The sequence below is a fragment of the Strix uralensis genome, chromosome 4 (genome assembly GCF_047716275.1).
Source record: "Strix uralensis isolate ZFMK-TIS-50842 chromosome 4, bStrUra1, whole genome shotgun sequence".
Classification (NCBI taxonomy): Eukaryota; Metazoa; Chordata; class Aves; order Strigiformes; family Strigidae; genus Strix; species Strix uralensis.
Genome location: NC_133975.1, coordinates 12248493 through 12273587, shown reverse-complemented (window position 1 = coordinate 12273587; position 25095 = coordinate 12248493). Strand labels below are relative to the sequence as shown.

The following is a 25095-nucleotide window of genomic DNA, read 5'->3' as shown; positions in this document are numbered from 1 at the left end:
ACATCAAAATATTGCAGTTATTGCATCTAACTTTATTCACATTGCAAATCAATGAGGTTGCTCAAAAGCAAAAACTTGAGCACTCATTAAAAAAGATCCGGTACCTCAAAAAAATTGCAATTTCTCTGTCTTCACACAATGTTCTAATATAATTCGATTCTAAGCAGTTTCAAAACTAATTAGGAAACCAAAACAGGCAGTTACAGTAGGGAAGTAACAAAGGACTGCCCTAAAGAATCTCAATGTTAATTTCAGCCTTGCAGTGAGGTTTTAAAATCTGTGTGTGGATGTGGCAGTAAAACATAACGCATGTTATTTTCAACTTGCTGAGAACTGCTGCAGTTTCACTGAGAAATGCTGAGTTGAAAACCTTTTTGTGTGGAAGGTGCTCCTGCTAGTAATTCTAATTCATAACTGAACAACAATTGTACGCAAATCATGAAGGAATATTTCAGTTTTCAGTGTATTATTGTCGATTATCTTGCATAACAATGAAACAGCTCAGACACTTGGTACCCATCAAGAACAATGATATCATACCCTTATTCTGTCAGAAATACCGTTACTGGCAAACGCAGAGCTGCTAGAAAATAAAAAAACTGGTGATGGCAGCTTTCCAGAGAAAGACAAAACTGGAAAGGTTAAAGGCAGGGAAGAAAACCACTTCTTTAAGAGTCCTTTGAAGTTTCATTGCACAACCGCTATTTGTACTACCTACATTCAGGGCTGGGCCTCGTTTCTGCTCGGAGGGAAAAAAAAAAAAAAAAAAGAAAAAAGAAAGAAAAGGCTACGTAATGTACTTTTACTCCAAAAAATGTACCTAGATTTGTCTCCTTGAAGCGTCGGGCAGCAGAGGGCCTGTCAGGGGCCTGTCAGTCAGCGTTCCCAGTTTTGAGTCCGCTTTCAGAAAGGCGTTCCTACGCCGAGGTACCGCAGCCGCTGTCACAACGACACAGACCTTCCTCAACCAAAAGCCATAAATTCGGCAAAAATCCTCCAGCCTGTACTTGCTCCTGGGACAGACGGTACCCCGTATTTTTCAGCGGCAGCACGGCACGGCAGCAGCTTCTCCCCGCGCCCCCCACGGCGGCAGGTGCGGCTCCCCGGGGAGGGCTGACAGGAGGCGCTTCCCACCCGCCTGCCCTTGACCGCGGCCGCACCGGGGGCGCTCCATGGCCCCGGCCCGGGGGGAAGGGACGCGGTACCTACCTGCGGCCGCCGCCGTTCCCGCCTCAGGAACTGACGGGAGCAGCCTGCGACGCGCTCCGGCTCCTCCCCCTGCGCCGGGGCCGCTATGGGCTCGGTGGGGACGGCGGTCGTGCGGGATGGCGGCGCCGCGCTGCCTCACGGCTTCTGGGCGGCGGTGCGCGTCTGGCTGGAGAAGCCGCAAGTGGCCAACAGGCGGCTGTGCGGCGCCGCCGTTGAGGCGGAGGGGCCTGTGCCTCTTGGGGAGGGCGGCGAGGCGTCTCTTCCCCCCCTCGCCGCCGTGAGGGGCGGCGGGGGGCGGGAGGGGCGGGCGGCGTCTGCCGGCGCCGCGGAGCTGGGCCGGCTCTGGAGGGAGGTGCGCGGCCAGCTGCCGGCGGGGCAGTGCCTGCCGCCACCCCTCACGCCCTGGGGCGAGCCGGGCCGCGGCTCCGAGCTCCGCGCCGTGCTGAGGACGCTGCTGCCCCGGGGGCGGCCCGGCGGCCCGCCCGCCCCGCCGACGAAGGAGCTGGCGGTCCGAGGTGAGCGGGAGCCCGGCTCCCAAGCGCTGAGGGAGGGCGGGGTGCCGGGCCCCAGCGCGGGGGCGGTGGGGGCGGCCGCCGGAGCGCGGCCTATGGGGGCTGCTGGATCTGCTGCAGGCCTGTCCCATCCGAGACTCGCAAACGGGACAAATACCACTTTTTCCTACTTGTGGGAGTGCAGATGGCTTTTTGTCCTTATGGCGTGCTTCTTTTTTGTTGTTGCTGTTCTTGCGCTAGGAAGTGTCAGCAGTTGAAATACAAATTACAGAGAGCAAACACCTGTAGAACTCTGGGTTAAACAAGCCCATATCAACCTTAGGAAGGCACAGTAGGGGAAGAGCTAATGGCTCACGTGTAGGTACCGCTGAGATCGGAAAAGCTCTTAGGGAAGCCAGGCACCCTGCTCCTGAGGAAAAGGTATAGAAAATTACTAATCTTTTTGTCTTTGAAAACAAGAGGCAAGAAGGGCTGTCATGCTGCAAGCTCTTGTCCTAAGCTGCCCACACAAAAAGGCTGCTTGTAATGCAAACCTAATTACGGGTTTGTAAGGAGTGACAGTGTCCTCTGCAAATGCGGAGTTAATGAAAAGAAATAGGCAGCTGTGGCACCTGCCTGGCCAATTTGAACTGTTTGTGTCAACTTTCTTGTTGTTTACTATTGCTTAAAAATGAAGCTGGACTTGTTTGGGGTTTTTTACGTTGCATGATGGTAATATTCTGCAGTAAATCCTACTAAGATACAGAAATTAGTGTAGAGGTTGAAGCTTTTTACAATAAATTTTGGGAAGAGTGTTGATATGGATTAAATTCTAATAGTAATGTTTTGAAAAGACTCAGAATTCTAGAAACAAGCTTACAATTCAAAAGGACCTGTAGTCATTTATGGGGGACAGCTGATTTAGGATGCTCTTGTGGCCTATAATTCTTACTCTCATGCCTTCAAAAAAAAAGTATATGTTGCAGTTTTATTTTTTCTTTTGATGTTAAGATGTTCCTGAGCTACATCTAGGGAGCCTATCTGTAAGAAAAAGCCTAGAATAATAATTTTTTTAATTGATATGTTTAAAATAAAAAAATGCTGGGGGGGATCAGCTAAGGATGGGCCAAGATAGCAAGACTTGGTGTTTGCTCTATTGCTGATTACTCTTTCCCGTCACACTCAGAAAATCTTGGAGTCCATTGAACTTTGATTACTTAGCCAATATGGCATTCTTAGTTTGAAGATTTGCAGTTATCAGACTGTTTGTTTTGATGGTAATTGGAAAACCATTTTCAAAAAAAAAACCTCAATAAGTTATTCTGAAGAAATCACCCTGGATAAACAATAGCTAAAAAGATTTTTTGCAATTTGTATACATTATAAAGTAATATATATGCACATTATAAAGTACTAATGCGTACGTATCATATGCCATAAGGAATATAGTAAATGCTTTCAGAGTTACTTTATCGGAAAGATATAGGGAATAAATTAAGATACTAATATTTTAAAAAAATTGGTAGCGTGTTAGTACTAGGCTTTATTGTGCCATTCGTATTTAACTGCAGGCGCCTCTCTCTTTATTTGTAAGTTATTTCAAAAGGACACACTCCTCTCTGTTTTCACTGTGTAGGAGTTAATTATGGTACACACATGATTGATACAAGAGAATGAAATGTGGCAAAAGTTGCAGAACATCTTCTTGAAATATGGTAGAAGCACTGGAGTGCGTTGCCAGCTGTGTCACAGCCCATCTCAACTTTTCCAGGATCTTTAATGTTTGAAATATCACTGGAGATGAATGTTCTATTCCACAGGTGATAGATACTATTAAGATCAGTATCATGGTTGCTGAATATAACTGTTGGAAGTGTGGGAAAAGCGAAACAGCAAAAATTCTGCAAAACACACATTTCCTTAATACATGGTGCCCAGAACAAACACAGGATGGGATGGAGATCCAGTGTTGCCATGGCACCAAGGAGGAATGCAAAGCGAGGTGGAGGCCGTGCAGTCCCATTCTTCTACTTTTCTCAAGGATCATTTGACATGACTATACAGATTTATGTTCTGCTCTTCCCCTTCTCTCAAGGACTGTTTTGCAGTATGCTCTGTGGACCTTATCTCTCATTCTTCCTCTTTTCCCACAAAAACAGTGCACACCTTGCACCAAGGAATGTGCTGTGTCGTTACTCAAGAAACAATGGCTTGGCCACAGTCCCACCCACTCACACATACTTAGATAAATACTAGCCTGAGTTTGTATCTAACTTGGAGGGATGATAATCTGATACCAGATCGGAGGGACAGATTGACAGGTTTGTGCTCCTTGTCCCCCCCCCAGAAGGGACGCCTTTTGGTAAGATATGGGCCCTCGGCTATGCCGAGTGATTTCCTGAGAATTAAGTGTGTGTGATCACAATCGGGGTTTTTTGTGTGTAGTGCTGTATAACCAACCTGCAGTTTGTGCATTTATCGTAGGCAATCTCAAGAATCTGTAGATGTTGCATAAGAATAAACCATACTATTCGTGAACCTGACTGCTTCTCTTGAATGCAACCGGACCTACTGCATACAGGCTGTTCATGCATCTGGTGTCAGGCCTAAAGTTATGGCCATAATTGGCACACGTATTGAGAGATAAGTCCAGCCACCCCTAGCCCCTCTAATCTCTGAGGACCAGCTAGAACACAAGGGGGTTCATCTCTTACCAAATTAATTCATTACCTTAAATGCAACAATAACTTAATATATTAACACAATACATGCACCTTCACCTAAAAACAGGTCTTCTCAGGTAGTCTCCCTTCAGTTAAGAGGTATGAATTTAGGGATAGGTAATGCATTTTTTAACAGTGCTCAGTCCAGGAACACTAATTGAGAAAGCTGCATGACACTAAAAGGGAAACGTAGCTCTACTTAATTATAATCACGCAATAGATCCTGTCTTTGAACATGGCAAAATGGATAGACACTAATAATATTATTTTTTAATATTGCACTGGTTGTTTGTTTAATACTGGGGTGATGCTGTTAATTTGGAGTGTGTTTGGGGAAGGGGAAAACAGCAGCTTCGTGCTAGAAAAATCTGATTGTCCATCTTTTACTTTATTAAAATAGTTACGTTTAAAGAAAATGAACAGTCTTACTGGTCAGCCTTAGATGTTTTGGAAACATGTAGCAAAATGCTAAATTTTGGGAATTCAAACAGTTCAGCAGTTTCAGATGTCAGGCACACCAAGAAACGGATCTCTTCTTGGCATTGTGGTTCTTCCTGTGTTGACCTAGGTCTTGCCTCACGAGTTTGCACTTAACATAATAAGGAGACAAAAGTTTGTTGTGGTGATAACCAGGATGGTTTGCACCATGGAATAACATATCATTGTTCACATATCTTTTCAGATGTTTTCAATGGAACTGTGACCTTTCTGCCTTTGGAGGAAAACAGTGAAGGAAAATACCAGATTAAAAAGTGCAATATTTATCAAATTCAACTTACACACATAAAAGGGGAAGAATGGTAAGTGCTGGGAGTGAGAGAGGAAGCAAACCCTGAGTTCTTGTAAGGATCACACCATGTTTTAGTATTGGTATCTACAAGATTTGGTTTGTGTAATTTCCTGCTTGATTACTAAATGACAGTAGTGGTGTGATCTTAGTGCATAGTGTTCAGTTAAAAGAAACATCTACAATACCCAAAACAACACAAATCAAATCTGTTTCAGCTTTGAATTAAATGTACATGTGTGTGGTAAGTAAAGTACAAAAGTAAGTATGTGTATTTTGGTAACGAGGAACTAGCTATGCCTGTGAGAGAGGTCAGGTTCTGTGGTGTTAGTAAGGTTGAGGGTCAAACTGGAATTGCTGTGAACCTACTGAGCTTCAGTCATTGAAATGTAGACCATTGCAGCTCGATCCTGAGCATCTGAGGGCATAGCTCTAATGAAACCTGCATAAAGTTAGAGATTATGAAATGTGCCAACAGATATATTTTCCTGTTGTTTTCATGAATTCAACGAATTCACTTTTACTAGTTAGTGTTTGGATATCTTGCTAAATCAGGTTGTTCATCATATGTGAGTCTTCAGTCATTGTGTTAAATGCAGCATGGACTCATGTACAGTGTTTGAATTGGCAGATAATGAGCTGTCTAATAAAATTCAGGGGAGACTTTCATTATTCAGTTACTTCACTGTTTTATTTTCCTTTTGGTTTTGTGTGTTATATATTTCCTTATTCTCCAGTCTGTTTTTATACCTGTGTTTGATTTGCTGATTTTCTCCACTTAATCGTTGCTCTGTCTCTCTTTGAGGTAGCTGAAATAATGAAATACACTGTATTTATATGAAGTTTTTATTTTATTTTTAAAGGTCTGTGTCTATTCTAGTTCCATTTCCAGAAGATTGGTTTTCAGATGGAATTGCATACCCCAAGCTAGCATGGCTTGGAAATGAACTTTTGTCCAAACTGGCTAAATGGTCTGTGGAGCAAAAGCCCAGTGAATTTAAAAGTACACTTTCACTCATTTCTGTAGCAAAATACAGCAAGGTTTATCAAGACCTTAAAGACAAATACAAAGAGATGGTAAAGGTAAGTTTAGCGAAAAATGCAGTAATAATATGCTTTCCCATATATTTTTTGTTGTTTGTTTAGTGAAACTGCTTCTTTTGCTAAATTCTTTTTTTAATAGAAGAAGCAATTTAATTGAAATACACGTTTTATGGGTTTGTGTTTTGGGGCTTTTTTTCTGTGTATTTGGGGAAAAAAAAACAATGTATATTTGGAAGAGCAAGTAGAGAAGCAAGATTTGGAACCAAATTCACACTAAATATCTGGAGGAGTTAGGTATTTTCCAGAATGTATGTCTTCTGAGAGGAACTAAGCAGTAGGGCTGTGGATGTACATACTAAGTCATCCACACTAGAAGGTATAAGTAAAGCACCTCCTTCTCCAAAACCTGAAAGAGTCTGGAAACAGCACTGGTTAGCAAGTGGGTTAAATTTCCTCTTACCCTTCTTAAATTTGAATGCTATATTGATCTGTGTTTGAGTTAGAGGAGCAATGTTCTAATATTGTTTTATTCTGGAGATCCTGAAAAATGACAGTGATCATCAAGCCTGCTACCCTGGACTTCAGGAGAGCAGACTTTGGCCTTTTCGGGGATCTGTTTGTGCGCAGGGTAATGTAGAATAAGGCCCTAGAGGGAAGAGGGGGCCCAGGAAAGCTGGTTAATGTTCAAGGATCACCTCCTTCAAGCTCAGGAGCGATGCATCCTGACAAAGAGGAAGTTAGTTAAGAACGCCAGGAGGCGTGCGTGGATGAACAAGGAGCTCCTGGAAAAGCTCAAACACAAAAAGGAAGTCTACAGAGGGTGGAAGCAAGGGCAGAGAGCCTGGGAGGAATACAGAGAAACTGTCCAGGGATCAGGTTAGGAAGGCCAAAGCCCTGGTAGAATTAAGTCTGTACAGGAACCTGAAGGGTAATAAAAAAAGCTTTTACAGGTATGTGGGTGATAAAAAGACGACAGGAAAATGTGGGCCCTCTCCAGAAGGAAAAGGGAGAGATGGTCACCTGGGATATGGAGAAGGATGAGGCACTGACTGACTCTCCTGCCTCAGTCTCCACCGGCAAGGGCTCCAGCCACACCACCCAAGATGCAGAAGGCGCAGGTGGGGTCTGGGAGGATGAAGAACTGCCCACTGTAGGAGAAGATCACGTTCGAGACCAGCTGAAGAACCTGAAGGTGCACAAGTCCACGGGACCTGATGGGACATATCCCTGAGTCCTGAGGGAACTGGCAGATGAAGTGGCTAAGCCACTATCCATCCTATCTGAGAAGCTGTGGCAGTCCAGCGAAGTTCCCACTGACTGGAAAAGGGGAAACATAACCCCCATTTTTAAAAAGAGAAAAAAGGAAGACCCAGGGAACTACAGTCCAGTCAGTGTCACCTCTGTGCCTGGCAAGATCATGGAGTGGATCCGCCTGGAAACTATGCTGGGGCACGTGGAAGATAAGCTGATTGGTGGCAGCCAACATGGCTTCACTAAGGGCAAATTGTGCCTGACAAGTGGCCTTCTATGATGGGATTACAGCATTGGTGGATAAGGGAAGAGCAACTGACATCACCTACCTGGACTTGTCCAAAGCATTTGACACTGTCCCGCACGACATCCCTGTCTCTAAATTGGAGAGACATGGATTTGATGGATGAAACACTCAGTGGATATGGAATTGGCTGGATGGTCACACGCAAAGAATTGCAGTCAGTGGCTTGATGTCCGAGTGGAGAGCAGTGACGAGTGGCGTTCCTCAGGGGTTGGTACTGGGACTGGTGCTGTTTAACATCTTTGTCGACGACATGGACAGTGGGTTTGAGTGCACCCTCAGTAAGTTCACAGATGACACCAAGCTGTGTGGTGCGGTCGACACGCTGGAGGGAAGGGATGTGCCATCCAGAGGGACCTTGACAGGCTTGAGAGGTGGGCCTGTGCAAACCTCATGAAATTCAACAAGGCCAAGTGCAAGGTCCTGCACATGGGTTGGGGCAATCCCAAACACAAATACAGGCTGGGCGATGAGTGGATTGAGAGTAGCCCCAAGGAGAAGGACTTGGGGGTATTAGTGGATGGAAAACTGACCGTGAGCCAGCAATGTGCGCTCGCAGCCCAGAAAGCCAACGGTATCCTGGGCTGCATCAAGAGAAGTGTGGCCAGCAGGTTGAGGGAAAGGATTCTTGCCCTCTACTCCATTCTCGTGAGACCCCACCTGCAGTGCTGTGTCCAGCTCTGGGGCCCCCAACATCAGAAGGACATGGACCTGCTCAAGCAAGTCCAGAGGAGGCCATGAAGATGATCGGGGGGCTGGAGCACCTCCCCTATGAGGACAGGCTGAGAGAGTTGGGGTTGTTCAGTCTGGAGAAGAGAAGGCTCCGGGGAGACCTTATAGTGGCCTTCCAGTACTTAAAGGGGGCTACAGGAAAGGTGGGGAGGGACTCTTGATCGGGGGCCGTGGTGATAGAACGACAGGTAATGATTTTAAACAGAAAGAGGGTAGATTTAGGTTAGATACAAGGAAGAAATTCTTCACTGTGAGGGTGGTGAGGCACTGGAACAGGTTGTCCAGAGAGGTTGTGGATGGCCCCTCTCTGGTAGTGTTCAAGGCCAGGTGGGATGAGGCTTTGAGCAACTTGGTCTAGTGGAAGGTGTCCCTGCCCATGGCAGAGGGGTTGGAACTAGATGATCTTTAAGGTCCCTTTCAACCCAAACCATTCTATGGTTCTATGATCTTAAGTGCTGTGTGAAGTAATTACTGTATCTTTATACACCAGACTCTAGCCACAAGCAGAAAAATAATGATTAGATGGACAACCACTGTATCGGGTAACGCCTGTATCCTTATGCACCAGACTTTAGCCACAAGCAAAAAAATTGGTAAATGCTTTTGTAAAACATACTGTGAAAATGTTGATAGGATTTACTGTTGATATTTCTGTGCTGATACATACATGAGAGGAAAATGGGACTTGTGGGTAAGGTAATGGTTCAGTCTTTAGCTCTGCAGTAGACTTGTATTTTAATCTTTGTTTCACTTATTTACAAAATAGGGATAATACTTCCACTTTGTCTTCCTACTTCAGATTTTGATTCTTGATAATTCTATGCCTGTTACATTGTGAAAATAAATTTACAAATATGGTATCAATGTTGCACATAACAGGAATAATATAAGCATTTTCCTCTGAGAGAGTTAAGCAAAAGGATGCATGCTTTGTGACAGAACAGATGAAGCAGTTTGCTTGTTGTGACCTGCGCATATGGAGCCGTAATGCTCTTGGAAACTTTATTGATTGGATGACAGCACACATTCTTTACTCCATGATTCTTATGTGTGACTCATAATATCAAACTGTCTTTATTTATATTCTTTGTGTATGTTTTTAATCAGGTTAAAATGCAAAATTCGTGATTTACAGAAACCTGTTGGAAGTGGATGAGTGTCCAGATTGCTCTGAGCACTTTTTGAAGTAATTTCAGATAGTGCAGAAAATAATTTTTCTTAATCTTTTTTTTCTGAAGGTATGGCCTGAAGTGACAGATCCTGAGAAATTTGTTTATGAAGATGTTGCCATTGCCACTTACTTGCTGGTCGGTAACTGCTTTGCCTGATAATATTCTATAAGTATCTATTTTGTAATAATAGAACCTCTCTAAAGAAAAATGAGTATTTTCATTTTGTAGTTGTTGCATTTTTTTAAAATAGAATGACCTGCAGTTATTACAGGCCTACAAGGCAAAAAAGGAAGGCAGCAGGAGAAATTCTGTGGGTTTTCTGCGTTTTGGGGTGGGGTTTTTTGTTTGGTTTTTTTTTTTTCTTTTGCTCTCATTTAAGTAGAGAGGCAAAGTTCTTATTACAATGTTTTCAAGCATAACTTAAACCGAAAGTGGAATTCATGCCTATAACACTATTCAAGTTGTGTTTGTATTATGATCTTTTTTCATAGTACTCTCAACAGCATTTCAGGGATTCCTGTATAATAAGTGATTACAGGAGGTAGGCATTTTATAACAGGATTGGAAAAAAAAATAATGTGACAAAGCAAAGGGAAAATAAGTTGATTTGTGTTTTCATACTACCCTGTACCACAAAGATCAGCACAATAACAATGAAAATTAAGTTTAGAGGGATACTAAAACTTCTCTGTGAAGATATGATAGAAAGATTTGCAGTTCTCTGTCACGGGAAATTTATGACCTACACAGACAAGATAGTTTGGTTTGGGTTTTTTTTAAATGATGAAGTGAAAAGCACTGATGTGTCAGAAAAATACTGGTTAGATGGACCAATTTGGAGATCAGAAGCTATTGTTTTATACATATTTCTATCTCTTAATTTTATGTTAAAGGTTTTTCACTGCTGTGCCTTTCCCTGATAAAAGTTCAGCTCAAATCCCATCTTCAAATGCAGTAAGGCCAACTGTAGCTGCTAGGAGTGCAGATAAATGCTTGGTGCAGTTTTCTAAGTCACCTGCCTACTTAAGAATCTGTGAAAATTCTGCGACCTGCAGCCACTAGAAACTTCAGGCTTTTAAACAGCATCAAAATTTGTCATTATGTAGGCACATCAAATATTTTTGACTGCTATCCAGAGTGTGGCAAGAACACGTCTGCCTTGAAGTATAATGTAGATACCTCTTGCAGCTTTTCTAAATCAGTATTTGTAAGTAAGTTAGCTCCTTTACAGAACTCATTGAGGACTAATTTATTTTGATAATTGACTGTTTAAACTTAGAAGCCCGGTTTCTTTTCCCATGAAGATTTTAAGAATTGTCTGAGGAAGCCTGACTGACCTAGGCTACTCTCAAAACCTTGATTGTCACATTGGTGTGACAGAACTTTTTACATCAGAGGAACGATCATGATGAAGTGGTCAGACCGTTGGACTAGATGGTTGGTGCAGGTCCCTTCCAACGGAACTGTTCTAGTCTACGATACTGGCGTGTGGAAGGGGTTATATAAAAGACTTATCTTTACCATTTTTAGCACTGTGATGATACTAGATGTTGAAAATTGGAAAATTAGTTGTAGCCACAAGAAAATTCTGTAATGACAGAATTTTTATGCACAAGTGTTGGTTTACAGTGATAATGTGTTTTAGCTGACAAGTTTTCAAAAAGTTACTGAAGTCATCCAATAACTGGCTTATATTTATACATATGAAAGCTTAAAGTATGGTATTAATAACCGAGCCTCCTTGCAAAATTTCTGGGTCTATATATGATGGTATATAATAACTCGCTATTTAGAAGTACATTAAACAGCTGGTTAAGAGAAGGTAGGTCCAGTGTTAAATTTTTATGGATTTACGGCATCTACACCTGACCTCATTTTACTCTGCAGTCATATGAAAGGTCACCTACTGTTCAGGCACATGCCCAAAGAAGTAGCTATTCAGTTTGCATCATGAGAAACTCGGCAAGAAAGGGAGGATGAGTGTGATCTGTGTAGGAGGTGATTAGGGATTTCTGGGATACAGCCTAGAGTGCAAAATGCAATGATTGGTACATTTAAAAATGTAGACACAGCCTGATAATCTCATGGGTTATCTGCAGCTTCTTTCCCCCTACCAAAATTGTCAAATTAACAAGTAGCAATGTTACAAATCTTAATTTTCATAGTTAAATACTCTTGAGGATTTTTGTTAGTCATAGTAAAAACCAAGCGTGCAGAGTTGATGAATGTGTGCTCTGTAGCTTCTCACTGAAGGAAAAAGTTTGACAGTGATAGCGACTAATCCATGCCTGCAGACTGTCTCGTCCCACGCAGTGGGTTACAAGGGGGGTGAATCTTTTGAATTCCCCAAGAACCTGCGTGCCGGTGGGAGAGCCGGTCTCTGCTCGGCACAGCCGCAGGGCGGGCTAAGTCACCACAATGACTCAGAGGAACAACTGTGCTGGTGACTTTATTAACTGACCACTTTTAGTAAGGGAATGGAGACAATTTGGCAACAATCAACTTATAACCATGCCGGGAATGAATAAAGGCACTTTGGTGATGAGACTATTTTCCTAATAACCTGTCAATGATCAACCGATCGCAATTCAATTCCTACAAAACTTACGAATATATGTAAGAAAGAGAGAGAGTGGAAAAAGGAAAAAGAGGGGGAGGGGATAGGAAAAGGTGAAATTGCCACCCTTGGATCCCACGTTGTCACAGAGTAGCCAGCTTGGTCCGTAGGTGGCGGGTTGACCAAGACACATGTGGGGTGTTGCCTTTATAGAGTCTTTCTTGTGCATGCACAGTAGGTTGTTCCAGAAGGTTCTCATTTTCTCTGGCTTGTACCTGCGCAGTTAGGGAAGTTCTGTCTCTGGGCAACAACAGGAGGGAGGGGGAGAGAAATGGCCCACTGCCCCACCTCCACAGAGCTTGCTCCACTTCTCCCCCACAGGGCGCCCTACTCGAGTTGTTTGAGACGTCCTCTTTACAAACAGTTTCTTGTTTACGAACAATTTGACACAGACAAACATCCAATTATTAACTAATTATGAATTGCATAACTGTAGAAGTAACTATTTATGTACAGAGCAGGGGCTAGAATTGGGCTAAAAGTTTTGGGGTCCCTTTAGCTGATGTAGAATTTGGGGCAGCTGACTGTTGCTAGGTGAGTTACACATTGTTCAGTAGAAAGTGATGTTACGTATACTAATATATAGCCAACTGATAACATTTTGGTTTTTATTTTCAGCTCTGCCACCAATTCTTTCTTTAATACAGTGAATATAAATGCTTCCATGGTGTTACTTGCAGAGACACTGTTGAAGTTTGCTTGCTACTTCCCTTGCTTCCTCTGTTCATCTGTTTCACCCTTTGTTTTAGCAGCATATGTCACATTTATGCTCAGTCTAGTCCAGGGTTGTATAGTCTTGATTAATTTCAACTTCCAGGGACTCAGAAGAAAATGGAGGATGTGCTTAGCACTTAGAAAATGATTGATATTTTGCAACATAATTCCTGCCACTCTCCATAAACAGTTTTAGTGGGTTTTGTGTCGGTTTTATTTTCTCCTTGCAAGTTACTTTGTGAGTACACTGGATGTCTTCTGTCACATCTGCATTCTCTCCCAGCTTTCTCCTTTCATTTCCAATAACCTTTGTTGCTTTCTTACAGGGAAACTTGAGAGCAGAAGTCTAAAATGTTTTCTCTTCTTGTCTTAGATTCTATGGGAAGAAGAGAGAAGGGAAAAAGGGTTGACCAAGAAACAGTCATTTGTAGATCTTGGATGTGGAAATGGTTTACTGGTTCATATACTGAACAATGAAGGGGTAAATAGAGTGTTTTTTTAAAATAATAATTAAAAACCAGAGATAGTCAATATTTTTGTTATGCTTTCCTTTTATCTGGCATGCAAATATCCAGAATTTAGTTAATCCATGTTGCTAAAATAGAATTTTGTCACTCTACCAGGAGAAAATCCTAGCAGAGCTTTAGAAACCTTTGACTTATTTACCTATTTTTATTAGTGCAATTCATTTCAATTCAAGGCTATTTTTGTGAGGTACGAAACTAAGATGGAAAAGAAAAAGTGATGGTGTAATTTAGTTATGCTGTAGACAAAGGAAAAAGGAATGGGGAATATTAGAATCATAGGGATTCTTTCTCACAAGATATTTTTCATGAGCTTAATTTTATTGAAAGTGAACTTTAAAAACAATCTCGGGATTTCTTAATTGTGAAAATGCCTTAGAACATACTGTGCTTTTGGGAGTAAAAATGCGGTAACAGCAAAATTCAGTTTCTTCAAGCATAGTTTCTGAAACAACAACAAAAGTTCAGTGAGATTCAACAAAACCCAGTGAAGTTGGGTCTTTCAGTTTCAGAAAATTGTATTTTCCACTTTCAGGAGAACATGGTAATATTTGTAGAGGAAATTAGTATCCTCTGTTAGATCAATAGATGTCATTGTGTGTGGGGGAAAATGTCCCAGGTTCTCCTATCACAAGCTCTCTAGCCTTGTGTGACCAGAAAAATTTGATCTAATACAAGATGCTATTTTCCCTGTAGGCATTTCTTTGCGTACATCATTAGGTCATCACTGCTGTAGCACTGACAAACATTGCCCATCAAAAAATCATGTGTGTGAGAATTTTATGAGACTTTTTTCGTAATTGATTTTCATTAGTTCTGCACAGGGTTCTTGAAGTTCAAATACTATTCTTTATGCAGTCTTTATTTCTTGCTTTAGTTTCTGGTCCTATTTCCTCTTTCCATCAGTTCATACAGGGAAAAGTGTGTTTGGACTCCAGCAGCCTAATTGACTTCTGTAGTTGAAAGGCGTTTCTCCAGCAAGGACTGCTTAGAATAGCACTTTTCTCTGAGCCCTGTGGGTGCTACAGTAATACTTGCCTTATGAAAGGTTTTGATATTTTAAAAACAAACAAAAAACAGTATGTCAACTTTTACTTTGGTAAAGATCCAGATTTTCAAGAGCAGTCTCAATAGGTATGCCCAGGTAAAATTTCAAACCAGATACATTCTTAATGTTTCCTAGTCTTTCCCTTCATATTCAGAAGAGAAAGAAGGGATTAAAAGTATTCAGCTTCTGCCTGAAATGGTGAAGTCATGTTTCATTATGTGTCTAAATTTTAGTATGTATGAAATAAGCAGTGTTAATATGTACATTTAGTGAGTTTGTTTGACAATTTCTGCTAAAAGTGGTACTTAAAAATGATACTTTTTGTTGTTCAAATATTTCAGCATTCAGGTAGAGGAATTGATGTAAGGAGAAGAAAAATATGGGACATGTATGGACCAGAAACTCATTTAGAGGTATTTTGCAAATGTATGTCAATCTTGCTGATTTGTAACTCTATTCATTTGTTCATTGCTTCCAAGTTGTGCTGATACAAATGTAATCAAACATACCAGGTTACAGACAGTTATCTAAAGTGATCTATGGGTTTGGTATGATGCCACCCATATGTCTTACGGGACTGTAAAGTTGTAAAGGGAATTATGAGAGCAATGCTGTATCATACTCTTGCATTTTGCATCTTACATATTTTCCATCTGAGAAGACTAGTGTGATTTCCTACTGTGTGTACAGACATGCACATAATTGAAACAATTTTTGATTTTACTGAAGATCAATATTAAGCAGCTTTGTTTGCACCACTGTACCTCATAAAAGATATTAGTATCCAAAGTTGTGAGTACTTTTATTCTTGAAAGTGATTCTGACCTTCTAGTGCTATCTGCTGTTTTGGGGATAAAATTCTTGAACCTCACAGGAGCCAATCCTGCTGTACTGACCTCGTGGTAAATAATTGCAGTAATAGCCTTCAAAAAAATGAACAGGAAAATGAATCTGAAAGAAGGATTATATTTCAAGTTTTACATTAGCATTTTTATGAGGACAGGAACAATTTGAGCACAGAAACATTCACTTTAACTCCAGCTGTTCTTGGTCTGATACTTGTTAAAGTGTGGCACTGATGAGCAGGTGCCCTTTAGAAGTGAGGTATTACTGATTTCTTGTTCTCTACACTCCTAAAACTTCTCACTCTGTTCTCTCAAAAATTGTCAGCTTCCGATATATTAGAAGAATTTTCCACCTGTAGTTACCCTCTAGCAGTTTGGTTTAAAAGTTAATTTAACATATCTTTGAATGCTAACTACTTACATTAAGTCAACAAAAGAGGAGCGGTTTTCACAGATGGGAGGTGGAGGTTCCACAGTCTTGTGCAGCCTTCTCTTTGCCATCATGCCATTTTGGGTGCAGATTGCCAAAACTGCCAGATTTCTTTGCTGCAGTCTGCAACCAGATCTTACTGAAAGACTTCAAGAAACAATCCAAAACATCAAGCTGTGGTACTCCTTCATTCCTGTTGTACTACATTAAGTCACTTCTGCTCATACCAAACAGCATCTTCTCTTTTCCTTCATGTTATATATTCCTTTTTCTGCCCACATTTCTGTATTGTGGAAATCTTTGAATTTTGTACATTCATTTCATATTAAGGTCTGGCTGCTTACAGTTTCTCAGATTTCCTGACTCATAGGGAAGCTTCTGAGCTGTCCCTCTCTGCAGCATGAGGGATCAAAATAGTGAAGGATGGGTTTTATTTGTTTTTTTAAAAAGACAAAAAGAAAAGAATCATTCAGTGTGAACAGAAACAGGCAGTCAGAAACAATAAAAATACCAAAAATATGCATATAAGGAAAGTACTGATTTATGTAGGAAGGAGTTATATAATGAACAGGAAGGGTGAAATGATTTTCAAGGCTCCTGGAGCCACAGAAGGAGAAAGCACCTGCTCACAGCCTTTTGTTACCCTCGAAGCTAATTTTGTTTTGATGTTAAAGCATGAGTTGCAGGATGAATATTGCCATCTGTGACATTCAGTGCCAATACTAACAATATAAATAAATGTAACAGGTGGCACTCTGCATTGCCAAACTGCTGTCAGACATGGTGAATACAAATTTGATTATGGGTGACTGTCAAAATGTGGAATGTGGCACAGATAATTCATGCTATGCCTAAACTGAATGATCAAAATTGGAATGTAACGTAGGAGTAACTTGTTTAATCAACCACAAGAAAACACTTATCAAACACTTTGTTTAACATCTACTAACGTGCCAAAAAGAAATTCGATACATATATTATCTAGAAATGTATATACATATCTAAAAATGGTCAGAGATGTAGTATTTAAATTGAACAATAATACTTAAAACACCTAACACAGTGCTTTCTGAAGAGAATTGGAATGTAATGGAGGTAGTCTGAGATTTCTGAAATTTCCTAGTAAGTGTGGTTTGGTTTTTTAATTCCTACACAGATACTACTTTGCATATACATGTGAATTTTGACTTCATAAAAACATGCATTTTGTCTATAAAAAGAGAGTGTGGGTATCATTTTCAGGGCTTTTCCTAAAGGTTTGTAGAGGCTCAAATTTAAAACTTTTTTCAAATCTGCCCAATAATTATTTTAAGATTCATACATGTTCTTAGAGAAGAGTATGAACTTCCGAGGTATCAACATCTTTAAATACTTTCTTTGCTGAACTTAGTTTAAGGTAAGAAAATGTGTGTGTAAGACAAACATTAAAGGCACTCTAGAACTTTTAAAATTTAACCTATATGAAAAATTCATCCTGTTTGGTGGTTGGGTTTTTTTGGGGGGTTTTGGGGTTTTTTTAAGAATATCAGGATAGGGTATTCTTGAGACTAATAACTATTCTGTCAGTCAATATTGTGGTGGGAAGGCTTCTGTGATGATGTCTTCTCAATCCATGATAATTGAATTTCCATGAGGCAAAATACTATTCTAAAAGCCACCAAAGAAGCCTTCTTTCTCTAACCTATAGTTTCCTATTTTGCTCCTGATTTTGCATGTATTATAAGGTAATCCTGACCCAACTTGGAAGGGAATGGAATGGCAGCGTAGACAAGAGGGAAAGTGTTAGGCTGGGTTTATAATACATGAACGATACGGTGTGAAGAGTGGTGTTCTGTGTTTTAGGATTTGATTTGGGAAGAGTCCATGAAAGAAGAGGAGATGGTAGTGAAGTTGTGTTCTGATTAATTGCTGTACGAGTCCTAGGACTGTGAGACATAGCAAATTAAGTGGCTTTCTGAAAAATTGAGTCCAGACATACACGTGACAGAAGAACAGCAAGAAATCATAATCCAATTTATGATACTTGTTTACAAATATTTAGGGTGCCAGATACTTTAATAAAAATTGTTATTCTGCTCTTTGACCAATATTTTGTGGGTAGCTGTTGTTAAATTAATACTTAATAGCTATAAAAAATTACTACCTGGCAAAAGTGCAGATTGAGGAAAATGTTGCTGGTGTCTGCGCTTCTCATTCACCTTGTATTTGTCAGCTTGTATGATTTTATATTGTTGCTTTATTAACAAAAAAAAATGCATTTAAAGAAACCTGTAATAAAATTCACTTAATGTATCTTTGCTTTTTTAGGAATCTACGATATTGCCAGGTGACAGTCATCTCTTTCCAGATACTGACTGGCTCATAGGAAACCATTCAGATGAATTAACACCATGGATACCTGTAATTGCAGCTAGGTATTTCCGGAAGGAGGGGAGTGAGGGGGAAGGAATTAAAAAAACCTAAAAAACCAAATCAGCGGTCTTGGTGAAAACTATCACTTTTGCAGCCACACCCGCTGTCCTTGCAGGACTTGCTGCTTTTGATGCCAATTGATTATTTTTTAAAAATATTCTCTTCTGTGGACAAGCACAAACATAGTATTTACTTTCTCATACAATTCAGTACAGCATTTTGCTTTTAGAGTTCAATAACGAGAATGATTTTTATTCTTTAAATGTGAATCTGTTGTTTGATGTTGTTGTTGTTGTTGTTGCTGGGTTTTTTGTAAATAAAATTGTTGTTGATTTTGCCTTTCCTTGAACTGTTGTGTTCTTCACAGCCAGCTACAGCAGTTTAATATCTAGAGATTGGGTCCTGTAAACAAAGTTGGCACGGTAATTTGTTATAGCAAATACTTTGTGAAACAGTATTTTTGATTATGCTAATAGATCTGCTGAAAGAGGAACATATAAATATTATTTCATGAAGCTCTGTCACTTAATAAAAATTTCTATTATTGCTTGTATTTGGGTTGTATATTGCTTGTATATTTGGTATCTGATGGGTTATTTGTTAAATTTGTGTGTTCTCTGAAATAACTTTCCATTCAGCAGTTTTATTATCCTTGTAGGTCTTCCTATTCATGTTGCTACTTTGTGCTACCATGTTGCTTCTTTGATTTCCATGGAAAATACAGCCGAAGACAAAGCAAAAAAACTCAGTACAGAGAATATCTTGATTTTGTTGCCCAAGTGGGATTTGTATGTGGCTTTCATGTGGAAGAAGACTGTCTTAGAATTCCATCGACAAAAAGGGTAATTTTGGACTGCGTAGGGCTTTTTTTTTTTAAGCTGCTAGCTGTCTGAAGTACATGGATATTTGTTCATTATCATTGTTTTAAGATCAGACTGCAGTCTCGTTACTTGAGACAATATGCTCTGAAGAGAGACTAAAAATAATTGTTTTCTTGGGTATTGTACTCTTAATATCATAGGTACAATCCTAAAGACAAGAAACAATGGAAGGTTTTATGATTATTTCTTATGCCACACTATAGGGTGGAAAACTGAAAACCCATTTTTTGCCTTAATTTTTCCACCTGCCCGTGTTGATTATTTGTACTTAATTTTGCTGGTTTTCATGTCCCATGAAATCCAAAGTAAAATGTTCTCAGAGTAGGAAGAGGTGTCCACCTTATTTTGTATGTGATCTGAGGGTCAGGAGCAATCTTGCTTGCTCTGTGCTTGTATGGCGTGATGGATTATGGTTTGATTGTTGGATTTCTTCTGTGGCACCAATATTCAACAACTAAAATTAAAAAACCCTCAGATGTTAATGAGCATTGAGTTTGAATATCTCCTGTAGGTGAATTTAGAAGCCTGCGTAAGACATGTGCAGGTTGGGTGACTATGTTTAAGCGTGGGACTCTGTATAAATAGTAATTTACCTGTTTCTACTACAATAGGTAAGCCTTATTGGGAAAAAAAGGACCTATCCACCCACTGAATGTGCTCTGATTGACAAACAAATAACACAGTATATTAATAATCGTCAGACCTGTGCTGTGGTCGCATGTGACAGAAGAGTTGGATTTAATCAGAAGGATCACTCTGATGGTGTATGGGAACAAGCAGGTTCAGAACTTCGGGAAAATGAGACTGAGATTGCTGGTACAACTTGGATGCCTGGATTTCAACCCAGAGAAAAAGTAGAACAGATCAGAAATTGTGCTTCCCTCCCTCGTGATTTTGTAGATGATGTGGTTCTCAATGTGGCAAACCTGCTGTTAAATGCAACCCCACAGAAATCATGTTCTAATACACATGCTGGAAATACAAATACCTGGAATCAAGGAGGTGAGACTGTCTTTCCTTTACATTATCTTTTGCTTTTCCTGGTAGTGTAACTGTAAGTTTGGTTGCAAAAGAACCCTCTAAGACTTATTTTGAAGTTTTAGAAGGCAGACATTCTTTAATACAGTGCTGGATGCACTGGGGATCGCTCTGGCACACATGCATGCCGACAAAGTTTATACTGCTCAACAATTTACATATGCATTAGATTTCTGGGAATAGTTACACATATTCTTTTTCCTGGAACTAATTGTAATATTCACATCCTAATTACATATGCGCTTTAAGTCTCTTAGGGTCGTTCCTGGGGGTCTTTGGTGATCTTCAGGGGTGTCCTTTAGTTGAACTCTCCTCTGGGGCAAGCACAGTGTGGGGTTAACCTACACACTTGTTTTTGTTCTGTATGGTTGCTGGTTTTGCCTGGTTCTGACTGCAATACTCCAGGTTCTCTGAGCCCAGTGTCTGCTTGTTCTGAAGGTTTGATACATGTTAAGCAAACACGGACCAATCATATCAGGGTGGCCTTCAAAGGTGAAACAGGAGGTGTATTTCTACTTGTTGCTTAAGGCATCAGTAGAGGATGTCTTTCCCAATGAACTTACATGTTTGTAAATTTAGTAAGTTAAATAGATTTTAGGAAATACCAAGAACAGTATAGTAGCAATCAAAGGCTTTTTCTTTTGCTATATTTTATTGCACACTAGGAGGCAAATAAGGCATATAAGAATATTCTGAAATTGGTGTGGAGTTTTTTCCCTCTACACTTAAATACTAGGACAGAATCAATTTTTACTAAAAAAACCAAACCAAACCCAGAAGTCCTCCCCATTTACCAAACAGAACACTCTACATCTACTTGGGAAGAATATTAGGTTTCTTTTTGGGTAGTCACATAATAATTAGCTATAATTCTGTAAGAATTGTGTAAGAAGTGGTTTGAAGTCCTTTTGATTATGACACGATTAGGAGCTTTTAGTTTAGTCTGAGGAAGAAAAAGAACAGTTCTCACTACTATCATCTTTCCATTTTCTTCTGTGCATTTTTATTTACTTGCTGTAGTTTGTCATATATTACTGTTACAGGAGATCCTTTGAGTCATTCTATCTGCTCTCTTAACCTCATGCATGTAATTAGTGCTTATCGCAATGAGGGTTATATGCTACTGTAAAAAAAGCAGGGAAAATAAAAAATGTGTCTTACTGTGGAAATTCTGACTTGAGTCCTGTAGAATGAAGGTGCTATTTTACAGACAATATACATATAAAATATATATCATGCATGATAGTGGGAGTACAAAGTTTCTGCAGTACTGGTAGATAATTCATAGATTCTGCTCATAATCATTAACTTATATAGAAGATAAATTTTCTTAGGATTTTATATATATACATTTTTAATACCTATATCATTATTTATTGCAGAAAGCCTTTCCTTGAAAGAAGTAGCGGAACACTTAAATAAAGAGACTTTAAAAAGGCTAAAGAGTGAATGTGGAGGCCTGCAGACACTACTCAAGAACAATCATCAAGTATTTGAAGGTAAAGAAGGGGGTTTGGGTTTTGTTTTGTTTTTCTTTTAAGAATCTATTTTATCTTCTCTATATGCACTTAAACTCAACTGAAAAATTACTATGGTCATGGGTTTTTTTAACTGCTTTCTATACCTTTGTGGAAAACAGAATATTCTCTATGTGCCTATTGCTCCAAGATACTGTTAGTAAAACTCTTTTGAATGAAACTGGTAAGGCATCTATCAGCAGTGTTCTAGACAGATTGTATCTGAAAAGGCAACCCTTTAGTTAAAGTGGCTAATCTGATGCTATTGTTTGACTTGGAGAATTCTTATTTTTCCTATAAATTATTGATAATTTTGGGGCTGTTAAATGCAGAGCAAGATCAATAAAGCGTTTAACTGAGACTTAGTCTGGCCTTACCAAGCTCCAAAGTGTAAATGCTGACACAAGTTAAAACTAGTCTCCATAAGAACCTGTAACTGTGAGGCTTGATATGTTTATGTAGCCTGTGGTAGCATGGCATGTGGTAGCATGGCAGAAGGAACTCAGTAGCAAGTTTCTGTGGTTGGCTGGGTTTGTTGATAGCTGTGTTTTGGTTTTTTCCTGTTGTAATGTGGTGGTGGTATGTTTTATGTGTTTTGGGGGTTTTTTTGTTAGTGTGGAGTTTTGCAAAAGTAAGGTGTAGCTTTGCAGTAATACGCTGCTTCAAATCTGAAAGTGTGTTAACTTCTTGTGTCCCAACAGTTCTGCATGAGCTGTAAACTGTTGGTCAACTAATCCATGGCAAATAATCCTATGTAACCTAGTTGCTTCCAGTGGTTAATTTAGCCAAGTTTAGTGTCCACTAAGGATTTCTGTACACTTGACAATTATAAAATGTGAAGCCATCCTAAAATCCTTTTGAATTACCATCCATTGAAAAGAGTTGCTTACACTGCATTCATTATGTGTCTGAATTCGATTCCCTGTAATTAGGGATAGGTGGAATAGATTTACAACCTGCTACATGGAATGAGCATTTTAATTTGGCATGGATGCTGTCTGCACATTATCTCTGAATAAAGACTAGGATTAAGGCCAGATCTTTCTTCGTAACTTACAGCCTATGTAAACTCCCTGGGGCTTCAGTAGAGACCATTTGATTCTTTCCTTCAGTGGCATGTCACCATAACAAGGGACTTCTGAGCGGGTGGCTGTAAGGACATTGCACATGGCAAAGAGGACAGAGAAGAACATGGCTACAGCTCTTGTCATCTTTACTGAAGTCTTTTAAGGACACAGAAAACAGATGGATACACACACACATGCAAAAATGAAGGGGCTTAGAGTAACCAATCTGTGGCAGTTTCTTTTGATCAGGCATCTTGTCCAACACAGGACGGATTTTCTAGGAAAAAAAAAAAAAGCTTGATCATAAATAGTATATCTGCTAATTTTTCTGTATCTTTTGAGAGAGATTTTAAAGCTCTGCTGAACCCACTTCTGGATTGGCTTTATATGAGTTCAGATCTATTTGTGTATCACAGGGAAACCTGGAGGGATGAATTCATCCAGGCCTGAATGTATGGTATTAAGCTTTCACTGGACTAGTTACCTTTTGGATAGCAATTATCAGAATGCAGAATGGTATCAGTTAACTATTCCAAGCTAAAAGTGTGTGATACAGAAGGTATGATTGAAGCAGAATATGAAAATAAAGCAGGGCAACTTGGAAGTGGCAGATTGTTCTTATTTTCACTCTTGTTTTTCATCTACATCTTTTCTTTCTCTCTTACTAACTTTCTTTTATTTGGTTTTGTTTACACATTTAAGGAGTTGACAGAGGTTCACAAATGTGTGTGCAGTTTATGGTCCTAACACAGCAAATTAATTTAAAAAAACCCCAAAGTGCTGAATCTTATTAACCAATGATAATTCACTGTTGATTCATATGAATTTTTGGGTCAGTGAACCATTGTCTTTGCAAGAGCAGTTCTGTGTAGTGAAAGTAATAGAAGACTTACTAGATTTTTGCTGGTAATCACATTTTAAGTGTGGAGTAATAAAGTTTCAAACACAAGTTCTTGAGGCTTCTTTGTCAGGACTTGCAATCTAAATTCAGAGGATTTTAGTCTTAGTCTAAATGATCCTAACCGCTACATTTAAAACAAACAAACAAACCTCTACAAAGATGATACAAAGGTGCCTCAAACTATTCAGCATCCCAGTAAAACATCTCACAGGGAAATCAATCAATTCTTCTTTAGACTGTGTCTGTATTATCTTGGTTTGTTTTGCACTCCTTTCTATGTCTGTACAAATGACACATTTGGTTTTGCCTGAGTGATCCATTTGTAGAACGGAACATTATTCACGGAATGTCAGTATGCATTTTTTCCAGTATAATTCCCATAGCTGTCTATTAACAGCTTGCATTTTTGTTTGTTTTTAAATCTTAGTTCTAAATGGGAGAGTTCATATTCGTGACTGGAGAAAAGAGAAACCATCAAGGAAAACTAAGCCTGAAGTGAAACGACGCTTTTCAGCTGAAGCATTTAAAACACGTCTCTGTTGGTTTTTCATTCATCATCCTGATGGTTGTTCTTTGCCTTCTGAATCTTGCCCATATGCTCATGGGACTGAGGAGCTAAGGCAGTCTCAGATTATTAAAAAGAAAAAACATATACAGCAATAAAATGCTGCCACTTATGTTTAAGCTTGTGTACATAACTGAATCTGTGATTGACTTCGGGACTGCCTAGTACATGAAGATCTGTACAATATGGAGGGTTTTTCTTTATTCCTATGCATCTTATTTTCTGGTTGGTTTACAAGTTCTCCTGTATTTTTAATTCTTTAATTTCTTTATCAACGTGGAAAAGGTATAGTAAAGTATGTATATACTTCTGGATTTTGTCATGGCTTGTCTAATTTGTATTTGTATAAGTAGAAAAGTTAAAAAACTTAATTTCCTAGGACACTTCATGATCTTTGATCAAATCAAATGTACATGATGCAGCATTTTCAAACCCTGAAAATTAGCTGTTTTGTTCCAAATTTTCCAGGAGGATTTATGGTTTCTTATGACTCACAGTGGCTCTTGGAAGTCAGAAATTGGAGAAATTTCACTCTTTCCTGACCTGACAGCTTTTACTCCATGTTACTATGGAGTAATACAGCCTATTAGCTTTCCTTTCTTGGTCATACACTGCTCCTCCTTTCCTTCCTTTTCATACTGATTCAAAATGAGCATTGGTTTGAAGAATAACTTTCATGGAAGTTACTGTGGGAGTCTTTGCATGTAGCTTTTTAGGGCTCTAGGCCATACTGTCTTTTCCCTCATTTATAAAGTACAGAGTAACAGTGGAAAATGTATTTAATAATATCAGAATGGTAGGGTTTCTGGTTAATTGGATAACA

At 39.6% G+C, this 25095-nt stretch overlaps 2 protein-coding genes across 7 annotated transcripts in view; one reads left to right on the top strand and one right to left on the bottom strand.

Moving 5' to 3' along the window:
• ACOX3 (acyl-CoA oxidase 3, pristanoyl) overlaps positions 1-1339 on the bottom strand; it is a 45233-nt gene extending 43894 nt beyond the window's left edge. For 3 of the 6 annotated variants that reach the window (XR_012628626.1, XM_074865666.1, XM_074865667.1), the window contains exon 1: positions 821-1200. The gene's annotated coding sequence lies outside the window, so the exon portion shown is untranslated. The other 3 variants (XM_074865664.1, XM_074865663.1, XM_074865665.1) reach the window with 3 other exon arrangements.
• On the top strand, positions 1295-24586 carry TRMT44 (tRNA methyltransferase 44 homolog). The gene is made up of 11 exons (XM_074865669.1): positions 1295-1724; positions 5106-5223; positions 6074-6293; positions 9780-9848; positions 13418-13525; positions 14958-15029; positions 18199-18305; positions 18962-19145; positions 19796-20186; positions 21605-21721; positions 24135-24586. The coding sequence occupies exons 1-11, from the start codon at positions 1295-1297 to the stop codon at positions 24368-24370; spliced, it is 2052 nt and encodes a 683-aa protein (XP_074721770.1). The 3' UTR covers positions 24371-24586.
• The last annotated feature ends 509 nt before the right edge of the window (positions 24587-25095 follow it).